Source organism: Bos indicus, chromosome 4 (genome assembly GCF_029378745.1).
Source record: "Bos indicus isolate NIAB-ARS_2022 breed Sahiwal x Tharparkar chromosome 4, NIAB-ARS_B.indTharparkar_mat_pri_1.0, whole genome shotgun sequence".
NCBI classification, from domain to species: Eukaryota; Metazoa; Chordata; class Mammalia; order Artiodactyla; family Bovidae; genus Bos; species Bos indicus.
The window spans coordinates 61,602,835-61,614,307 of record NC_091763.1 but is presented as its reverse complement, the minus strand read 5'-3'; the positions used below and the strand labels follow the sequence as shown (position 1 = coordinate 61,614,307).

General features: G+C 34.5%; 1 protein-coding gene and 1 non-coding gene across 2 annotated transcripts in view; one reads left to right on the top strand and one right to left on the bottom strand.

Annotated features, from left to right (window-relative positions):
* Positions 1 to 1,063: 1,063 nt before the first annotated feature.
* Positions 1,064 to 11,473, top strand: part of SEPTIN7 (septin 7) — a 59,138-nt gene continuing 48,728 nt past the window's right edge. The window contains exons 1-2 of the mRNA XM_019958774.2: positions 1,064 to 1,082; positions 2,742 to 2,844. Of these exons, the coding sequence (XP_019814333.2) occupies positions 2,835 to 2,844 (10 nt within the window). The 5' untranslated portion in view covers positions 1,064 to 1,082; positions 2,742 to 2,834. The remainder of the gene's footprint in view (positions 1,083 to 2,741; positions 2,845 to 11,473) is intronic.
* LOC139182870 (U6 spliceosomal RNA) lies at positions 5,029 to 5,135 on the bottom strand. Its single transcript, XR_011566431.1, has one exon. It is a non-coding gene; the product is annotated as a U6 spliceosomal RNA (small nuclear RNA).

Genomic DNA, 11,473 nt, shown 5'->3' with positions numbered 1-11,473 from the left:
TCAGATGGTCAGATGGCTTCCTCTTTTTGATGTCACAACTTCTGTAACTCCTTTAATCTGTACCTTGATGGAGTTTACGTTCTAGTTGGAGGTAGAGTGAGTGGAGATCACCATAAACAAGATTTGTATGTATGTTAAATGGTGATAGGTGCTAAAGGGAAAAAAAAACATAAAGCAACAAAGTGCTGAGATGAGGAGTAGGTTGTAGTTTTAGTAAGGGTATTCAGAGCAGTCCTCTCTGTGGAGGTGACATTTGAATAATCATTGTCTTTTCTAGGTTGTGATATAACTCAGATTTGTTCAATATAGAAAAAAAGACATACCCTTTTTACGGACATTTTGTCCAAAGATAGTCTTATTTTCTCCTCTGTGCTCTGTTGGTTGCCTTTCAGTTTTCATAGGTCACATTTACTTCATCTTTCCATTTGTTATTGCTTGCAGTCTTTAGCTTCCTTTCCTATATCCCCAAGTTTGCATTTCTTCCAATTCTGAACTTTAGTTTAATTACTTGAAATATAGTAATACTATATAAAGATCCTAGGGAAAATATTGGCATTTATCTGATCTGATCTGTCTTAATCCAGTGACTGACAAAGCAAAATTGTATGAAATTTACATTTTTTTTTTCCTCTTGGAATTTAAAGTTGGTCCCTGTATATCTTCTTGAAATTTCATACTTTACACTTTTTTCATCATTTCTTGTAAGACTTCAGGTGCAAGGCATAGTGATTGTCCTTTCTGAAAAGATAGGAGGTGTTTGATTCTGTGTTTTATCAGGAAAGCTGCTAAAATGGACTCACTGGGCCTTATATCCAACAAAAAAATATTTCCTTGATGTGAGTAGAAAAAAGTCTACTTTCAGTATATTTGTAATTTACCTCTAATTTGTTGAGTTACACGTAAGTAACTTTCATTTTCCCCCCTCTTCATTTTACTATGTTCCAATGGATTTCTCTGCCCTGTTTGGACTGAATGTGCCATGAATGATTTTTGGAATTCCTCATTTACTGTTCCTCTGTGGATCTGTTCTGTTGGAACCTGGAACACTGGAATGATGGAAATATGTTCTTTACAAAGTAGCTGTGAGTATACTACATAATTAATACAGAGGCTTTTTTCTGGTCTAAGTTAAATTTCAGTTACAATTGGATGAAATATGAATCAAGGAAGCTTTAAATTTAATACATAGTCTTAGCTCTGCACATAGTAGGCTTTCAAATATTTGACTTTAAAATATTCTGATCAGTGTCTTAACTAGTATATTTAAAATTAGCCTCTAATTTAATTGGCTTACTTATCTGCTCAACATTTGTCTTAAAATTAATTTATATGAATTTTTAAAAAGGGTAAAAGATTATGGATGGAATATTTATTATATATGTGATACTAGTGAGGAATGCAGGGTGCTGTTCTTTGTTAAATCCAAATGTATTGAATTATTACTTTGATCCCATATAAGTGTTTTTGGATGAGAATTTAAATGTGGCAAAAACCTTTAAGAGAAATGTGTATCTCTTAGGAATGTTATTTTTAAATGATGAATGGCATTATGTTTTAATGATGAATAAGACCTACCTCTAAGTAAATTAATCTGTAAGACTACTCACTCAGATGGTCTGAACTATGGACAGTATTTGTCACCAATGGGTAAGTTGAGAGTCACACTGATTTTCTATGCCAATTTAGAAGTAGGTTTGTATGAACTAATCATGAAATTATTGGTGAGGTCATCAAAGCTATACAGAAGCTATACATCAAAAGCTATACAAAAAACGGAATTAAAGTTTACTTTAAAACCAGGATAAATCTGATGTCCAGTAAAAGCATTGAGGTGACATCACTGGACCTAGTATAAGAGTTTGAAAGATAATGTTTACTGATTGACATTGATCATGAGAGCTTTCAAGAGTTTATGAAAAATTTTAAACTCCACATTTTGATTTTATTTCATGAACAAGAAGGTGAATTTCAAGAAAATCCTGCCTGTGGTTTTTAGTATGAGCAAAGGGAATAATTAAAAGAATCCTTAATATAATCATATAAGATTATATATGTAATATAACAGGGAATATGTTATATAACATAATATATTATTAATACAAAATATATAATTAATTATATAATATATAGTATAGCAGGGAAGCCTGGCATCCTGCAGTCCATGGGGTCACAAAGAGTCGAACATGACTGAGTGACTGAACTGAATATAATCTTAAGGGGATTTGAATTTTTTTATTGTAAAAAATCCTTTGTTGTTTTTTTAGTTGCTTGATCAGAATCTTAGTAACTTACTATAAATTGAAATCTTTGCTCTGAGGCAGGTTTTTAAAAATTTTTATTTTATTCCCTTGGGTTTTTATAATTGACTCAGTTGAGTTCAGTTCAGTTGCTCAGTTATGTCCGACTCTTTGCAACCCCATGGATTGCAGCACGCCAGGCTTCCCTGTTCATCACCAACTCCCGGAGCTTGCTCAGACTCACGCCCATCGAGTCAGTGATGTCATCTGACAATCTCATTGACTTTTATAATTGACTACTGTTAATCACTTGTGCTCAATTTACTTTGTCCATTTTTTCGATTAACTAATACTTTTATTGGTCATACTATAAAATCAGTTTGATTTACCATGAATAAGAGTTTGTATGATTTTCTAAAAATAGGTTAATGAAGAGAATTTGAAATGTATGATAGAAGCATTTTGTTGATGTATAAATAATTGACCCTCTTTTACTTTTCTCAGCAACAGAAGAACCTTGAAGGCTATGTGGGATTTGCAAATCTCCCAAATCAAGTATACAGAAAATCAGTGAAGAGAGGTTTTGAATTCACACTTATGGTTGTCGGTAAGATATGATTTCTCACTAAAGTTGAATTTTGATGAACTATTAATGAACTATTAATAACTATTTAATGAACTCAGAATGTTTTAAGAAAACAATAGCCCAAATAACTGCAGCAATCAATGTTGTATGTTTTTTGTTATGCAGATACACTTTAAAATTTAACTTAGTAGCATAATGGGATTTAAGTATTTTCTTGCCTGTTTTTTTGTAGGTGGCGCAGTTTTGAAAACTGCGGGAAAGGGAAGTAGAAGTTGAAAAGCAGTGGGAGGTGGGTAGTGGAACAGAAAACTGGAGAAGTTCTCTTCAGTTGATGCTACAAAAGGAAATAGCATCTGGTGGTTACTTATTACTCCAGGATAGTTTTATTCTTTGGCTCATGTAGTGCACTGAAGCCATATCATCCAAGTGTTTAACTTAAACATATGTTCTCTAAATCTGAAAAAGGAGGATGGGGTAGAGGATCATAATCATGCAGTGATTACCCTGGGAGTTCATTCGTTGAGTGTAAGCCCTGGAATAAGTGAAATATGACTCTCCTTCTTTGGTTCACTCTTACTTTTCTCTTGGGTGTGTTTCATCCTGTGAACACCTTTCCCTGCCTGATTTGATTTTAAGAGATTGTCAGGGTTGTTTTAACTGTAGTTTAGTAACATCATCATATATGAAAAGACACTTTACCATGTGTAAGATTAGTTTTCTTAAATGACAGTCTTAATCTTAAATGTCTTTATAATATTTTCATTTCATATAGTCTGACTTTATAACCTGGCTTCTCAGTTTGATGCAATGTATTGTATTTCTCTATTTAAGAAGATGGAAGGCAGAATTATTGGATTAACTATCCTTGACAAAATTGAGTTGATGCTGGATCTTTATATATTGTGCATTAAATTTTGCTAATTATATTCCACACCTGGTATTTTATTTTGGTGTTATTATTGAATTAGGTATGAAATACTCCTTCACTGAAGGGAAGAATATTTTTATCAACTGACCAGAATATTTTGCCTGAGGGTCAGTTTGTGGCTGTTTGGAAGTATCTGCATTGTAATAATTCATAGTTAAAACGTGGTACAAAATCTGCAAACTTGATACTTGTCTGCCTCTGGTTGAATAAAAAGTATGGTATACCTGGCTTGCAAATTGCTGCTGTAGAGCAGAGGTGTGGGTCTAGATAGGTGAATAAAATATGCAGGACACACCTCTTCCTAGGTTGGTAACACAGATGTTATACTTGAAGAAATGCTGCATCTTATATTTACATTTACTGTGTAAGGTTAGTGATCTTAAATGACAAACTGTAGACAAATAAAAGATCATTTTTTAATTTGTAAAAAAACCTCCTAGGTCCATTAGGAGAACCATAACAGTTTTCAAAAATTTTTATTATTGAAATTTAAAGAGTGACTTTTTGAGTGTCTGCTTAGTAATGTCTGGGAGTCAAGACCAGATATTTGGTTTGAATTGCTGTGGCATTTTTCCAGGTGAAAGATATATAATAATCAGCTGATCTTGACTGTTAAAGGAAATATGGAATCTCTGAATGTAACTTACTAGTTTTTTTGTTGTTGTTGCCACATGTAACACTTGAACATTTTATATTTAACATGTACATTTTATTTAATTAAATCAGCCGTTGTACATGTTGCAGCTATGTATTGTTAGTGTTTTATTTTTTCCCCTTAACTAATACATGCCCTCATAGATATATTCAATCTGTTAACCACCATGGGAACACGATGCTGATTCTTACTAGTTTTTTTGGTTAGACCTTTTGTCAAGTATAGCTTGTTTTTTCTCTTTGATAAGACTTAAAATGAGAATAAAAGAGAATGGGTATCAATATTATTATTCTGTCCTCCTGCCCATATCTTGAACATTACTGTTTAATTAGCTGTCTTTGTGTAGACTAGAGTACAAGGTCTGAATCTTTTCATCTACATAGTTGCAGTGTGTGACACATAAAAGTCACTTTTTAAGTATTTTATATATTGTTTTCCGGACTGCAGGCCATATCTGACAGCACTGTGTGTATATTATAGAAAGCTAAAGCTAACCTTGCTGTAACATTCTTTTTTTTTTTTACCCATGTCTGGAATATTTTATTTTTTTTTAATTTTATTTTATTTTTAAACTTTACATAATTGTATTAGTTTTGCCAAATATCAAAATGAATCCATCACAAAAAATATGGAACGCTTCACGAATTTGCGTGTCATCCTTGTGCAGGGGCCATGCTAATCTTCTCTGTATCGTTCTAATTTTAGTATATGTGCTGCCGAAGCGAGCACTTGCTATAACATTCTTGACTTACAATAGAGACTACAAGCTATTCCTTATAAACTGAGTCCTCATTTTTGTGATTTATGCTCAGAGCAACTTCGACTCTTAAAACAGTTTTTGGTTTGAGATTTATACATTGATACAAACTGAGAATCTATATTTAACAGTTGATTTCTTAATCTCTTCACCCTTTGTTGGGAAACCTTTATCCAGTAACCTTGCTTCATAAGCAATATTTATTATTTACCTGAGGGACTTTTTTTGTATAAAAGAGGCATATTGGTATTCCTGTATTTTCTTGCCTAAAGGATCTTATAATTTACATAATGATATAAAATATACATAAAAAGATAATGTTTTCAGGAAGTAAATACAAGTTAGTAGAGTCATATAGAAATTAAGAACAGATGTTTAAAGGTATAGGAGCGCTTATCCCTGGTTGGACATTATTAACTACCTTATTTGAGGAAGAGGTATTAGGGCAGATTTTTGAAGAATATAATTGGGATAGACATTGAGTGGGCAGTCCAGTTGGAAAAACAATAGCCAACAAAAATCAGCACCTATGCGTCAGGCAATATTTCAAGTACATAAAGTATTGACACTTTATTTCTGTAACTCATACAGTCCTTAACAGTAACCTTATGATATGAGTATTATTGTTTTCTGCATTTTAAAGATGCAAAAACTGAGGCATGGAGATATTAGTTACTTGCCCATGGCCACACTGCTGTCAGATGCCAGAACCAAACCCAGTCTCTCTCTGTCTGGTGTGTTCTTAAGCACTATGCTGCTGCTGCTGCTAAGTCGCTTCAGTCGTGTCCGACTGTGTGCGACCCTGTAGATAGCAGCCCACCAGGCTCCTCTGTCCCTGGGATTCTCCAGGCAAGAACACTGGAGTGGGTTGCCATTTCCTCCTCCAATGCATGCATGCTAAGTCGCTTCAGTTGTGTCCGACTATGTGTAACCCCATGGACAGCAGCCCACCAGGCTCCTCTGTCCATGGGATTTTCTAGGCAAGATGCAGAGGCTCATTTGGAAATACTGGATATAGTGCATCCATTATGATTTGAACTTGCATGATTTCAACTAGATATTCTGTTTTCCCTAAAAAAATTAAAGAGACGAGGGACAGACGGAAAAAGGAATGAGAATTGTAGATAACTTAAATAGTACAAGCAGTTTTTTCTGCCATTCTACTGAAATGAGTAGTTTCTGTCCTAGGGTCAGCATGAAGTGGGAGAGGTGAATTTTCTATTCCCCTAGTCATTTCCTTCCACATACTTTCATAGTGTATGCCGCTCACCTTGCTCAGTTAGTCTAGGTGCCTTAATATAAACTAGTTACTTCTTAAGTGCTCAAGAAAAAGGTATCTGTTTCAGTGCAGGAAGAAAACAAGTTGTCAGGTTATATGTAATTGTGCTTTATGGATGATATGGAGGAGCAGAGGGAGTTTTAAGATTAATTGGCATTATACATCGATTTTAGGATCCTACCCTGAAGAGTTCACTTTGTAATAGTTGGAAATACGGCTGGAAGTGTAGGCTAGCGTAGATTTTAAAGACCTTGATTGCCTCCAGGATGAAGAGATTGGAATTCTTGATTTTGAATCTTTATTTGAAAATTTAGTTTAAAACCCAGTGTCAGCAATATTAAATAATGAAGACAGTTAGGTCTTTAATGGAACAAAGCGTCAAACCTGTTTGGGCTTGGAACTTGACAATTCTTTGTGTGCTTCTTAATTAGACTTGCCTATGCTCTGAGATGGAAATGGCAACCCACTCCAGTATTCTTGCCTGGAAAATCCCATGGATGAAGGAGCCTGGAATGTTGCCATCCATGGGGTCGCAAAGAGTCGGACATGACTGAGCGATTTCACTTAAAAAAAAAAGCATGCTCTGAGAATAAAATGTTAATTGTAAATTCCTGATTTTACTAGAATCTTTCAAAGAGGTAGAACTAACATAGATTGCTTTATCTGACCAGAAAATATTTTGAAAAGCAAGTGGCATTAAATCTGTTACTTTGGATTTTTTGAAGATAAAATTCAGATTAATCGTTTTTATAAGACTAAGCTTTGGCTTTGCAAAATTTTTATAGCAGAGGGGTTTTTTTTTTTTTTTGATCATAATTTAGTTGACCTATATCAAATGTCTTTAGTAGCACTGGCCTTTTTGTTGGCAGAAGGAGCTTAGAATTAGAACATGGTGGTTTAGCCATTTTGGGGATTCAGAGTTTATTATAAAGTATATTTTGTGTATGACTTATTAGTAAAGTTTCAGTTCAGTTCAGTTGCTCAGTCGTGTCCGACTCTTTGCGACCCCATGAATTGCAGCACACCAGGCCTCCCTGTCCATCACCAACTCCCAGAGTTCACCCAGACTCACGTCCATCGAGTCAGTGATGCCATCCAGCCATCTCATCCTCTGTCATCCCCTTCTCTTCCTACCCCCAATCCCTCCCAGCATCAGAGTCTTTTCCAATGAGTCAACTCTTCGCATGAGGTGGCCAAAGTACTGGAGTTTCAGCTTTAGCATCATTCCTTCCAAAGAAATCCCAGGGCTGATCTCCTTCAGAATGGACTAGTTGGATCTCCTTGCAGTCCAAGAGACTCTCAAGAGTCTTCTCCAACACCACAGTTCAAAAGCATCAATTCTTCGGCGCTCAGCCTTCTTCACAGTCCAACTCTCACATCCATACATGATCACAGGAAAAACCATAGCCTTTACTAGAGGGACCTTTGTTGGCAAAGTATTTATTGTCTCTGCTTTTGAATATGCTATCCAGGTTGGTCATAACTTTCCTTCCAAGGAGTAAGTGTCTTTTAATTTCATGGCTGCAGTCACCATCTGCACTGATTTTGGAGCCCCCAAAAATAAAGGCTGACACTGTTTCCACTGTTTCCCCATCTATTTCCCATGAAGTGATGGGACCAGATGCCATGATCTTCATTTTCTGAATGTTGAGCTTTAAGCCAACTGTTTCACTCTCCACTTTCACTTTTATCAAGAGGCTTTTTAGTTCCTCTTCACTTTTTGCCATAAGGGTGGTGTCATCTGCATATCTGAGGTTATTGATATTTCTCCCAGCAATCTTGATTCCAGCTTGTGCTTCTTCCAGTCCAGCGTTTCTCATGATGTACTCTGCATAGAAGTTAAATAAGCAGGGTGACAATATACAGCCTTGACAAACTCCTTTTCCTATTTGGAACCAGTCTGTTGTTCCATGTCCAGTTCTAACTGTTGCTTCCTGACCTGCATATAGGTTTCTCAAGAGGCAGGTCAGGTGGTCTGGTATTCCCATCTCTTTCAGAATTTTCCAGTTTATTGTGATCCACACAGTCAAAGGCTTTGGCATAGTCAATAAAGCAGAAATAGATGTTTTTCTGGAACTCTCTTGCTTTTTCGATGATCCAGCGGATGTTGGCAATTTGGTCTCTGGTTCCTCTGCCTTTTCTAAAACCAGCTTGAACATTAGGAAGTTCACAGTTCACATATTGCTAAAGCCTGGTTTGGAGAATTTTGAGCATTACTTTACTAGCGTGTGAGATGAGTGCAATTGTGCGGTAGTTTGAGCATTCTTTGGCATTGCTTTTCTTTGGGATTGGAATGAAAACTGACCTTTTCCAGTGCTGTGGCTGCTGCTGAGTTTTCCAAATTTGTTGGCTTATTGAGTGCAGCACTTTCACAGCATCATCTTTCAGGATTTGGAATAGCTCAACTGGAATTCCATCACTGCCACTAGCTTTGTTTGTAGTGATGCTTTCTAAGGCCCACTTGACTTCACATTCCAGGATGTCTGGCTCTAGGTCAGTGATCACATCATCGTGATTATCTGGGTCGTGAAGATCTTTTTTGTACAGTTCTTCTGTGTATTCTTGCCACCTCTTCTTAATATCTTCTGCTTCTATTAGGTCCATACCATTTCTGTCCTTTATCGAGCCCTTTATCGAGCAAATGTATAACATTTGCATGAAATGTTCCCTGGTGTCTCTAATTTTCTTGAAGAGATCTCTAGTCTTTCCCATTCTGTTGTTTTCCTCTATTTCTTTGCATTGATCACTGAGGAAGGCTTTCTTATCTCTTCTTGCTATTCTTTGGAACTCTGCATTCAGATGCTTATATCTTTCCTTTTCTCCTTTGCTTTTCACTTCTCTTCTTTTCACAGCTATTTGTAAGGCCTCCCCAGACAGCCATTTTGCTTTTTTGCATTTCTTTTCCATTGGGATGGGAGGCATTTAATGAGTGACAGAATAAGCAATGACTGTCATAGATAATTTTCCCCCACCTTCTTGTTGGTGTTTATATTAATGTAGTTAGTTAGTTGATGAAATTGAAAAGTAGTATTGGCCATTTTGTATCTAGGTTATTGGGCATTTAGTGGAATTACGCTTAATTCTGACATTATGATAGGTTGAATATTTGAAATGCTTTAATACTTCAGAATTTTCTGCCCTGAGCTTTGTATTTTTATTTTGCTTTTAGTAATAAAAGTAATTTAACCAATGATCATTGCACAACGTTGTGAATACAGAAAAACCACTGAGTTGTACACTTTAAAATAGTGCATTTTTGTTATATGAATTTTATTTCAAAAAACTAATTTAGCCAAAGCAGAGAAAGTTTTAGGGAGAAAAAACTCACCTACTATTTAGATTTTTGTATTCCTTCTAGGGGTCAGCTACATATTTTAAAAAGTGCTTTTGTAATAAAGTTAATGCGTTTCATTGTAGAAATCGGGAAAAGCAGAAAAGCAAAATGAAAATAAATATTACCATAATCTGTCATCCAGTGGTAACTCTTAAGCATAGAAACATACAGTGTTTTTGTTTATATGTATCTGTAATGTCTGTAAGACATTACAATTTGTAATTACAATCTGTAGTTGTCTTATAAAATTTAGCAGTAAATTATGATCATCTTTTAATAATAGATATTTTTTGATAATCTAGCTATGGTTGAGTTGCAGATTTCATTGGCTTTGTAGGTTGGGTATACCAAAATTTGCCTTGTCCAGTATCAATATAGTTAGAGTAAACATGGTTGTAGTTATATCTGTACTTGAATTTTTATTTACTTCTTTAGGATAAAGCTTTGTAAGTTTGAATTGGTATTTTTTTCTGAAGGCTTATGAGTTGTTTTAAGGGTTTTAATATTAATACCAAATTGACCTAAGATAGATTGTATACCACTTTGCACACTAACCAGGTGTTGATAGCATACTGCCATCAGTGGATATTACAGTGTTTCTTTGCCAATTTAATACCTAAAAATTGATGTCTTATTTTCTTTCTACATAATATTGTTGCTGGTTAACTTTTTAATTATTTCTGTTTATCTTTGGTTTTATAAATCGTATATTCTAGATTAATTTTAAAAGCTGTATTCCTTTTCCTTATATAGATGCTCTAAGGGTATTGTTGTTGTGGTTGTGGTTTGGTATTGACTCTGTCAGAATTTTTCTTGTGTCATGTTATATATTAACCTGATTTTTATATTGTCCGTGTAGTCTTTTTTTTTTCTTTTGGCTTGTGTCTTTGATACCTGCCTGCTTGATTCAGTCTTATTAGGGATTCCACTGTATATAAGTATATAGACTAAGGTTTACTTTTTTTATTTTGCAACTTAGATTCATGTGAATTTTTTGATGTGAAATGTGAGACAAGAATTTGATGTTTATTTTACCTTATTTTTTAAATGGTTAATCAGTCTTCCTAAAACCATTTATTACAAGCTGAAACATATATGTGCTTCGTTGGTTCTCTTACTCAACCTTTGGTTTAGTTCATTCTAGTTCTTCCTATATAAATACTATATTACATTATTATAGTTATAAATTACAGTAATTATGTTGTTTCTTCTATGAGAAGATCACTGGAGTTTATGCTTATTTAGGGAGATAGACATAGAAGTAAACAATATGTAAAATAATTATACTGTATTATTTTCTAGGAAGGAAGTAAACATGGTGGGATCTTTTTAGGGCCTCAGTAAGATGCACCTCTCAGAAAGGAGACTTTTCCATAATGATACTTGAAATTTGTGAAAATTAAGAAATACTAAAAAATGAAATGACTTACCAGCAAGAGATAATTATCATGAACATTTTGCTATGTTTATCCTCAATGTTTTACTTTTAACAGCTGCATATTTCCAACTGTGGCTATATCAAATTTTAGACTCTCATTTGACTTTTGAATGATTTGTGTGTTTAATTTTGTAAGAACGCTGCAGTAAAAATTTTAGAGAATGGAAATTTTGGTCAACATTTTAACTGAGATGTTTAATGAGTACATTGTATTCTAATTTGTGACTGAATATATGATAGTTTTTATAGCTTATTTCTC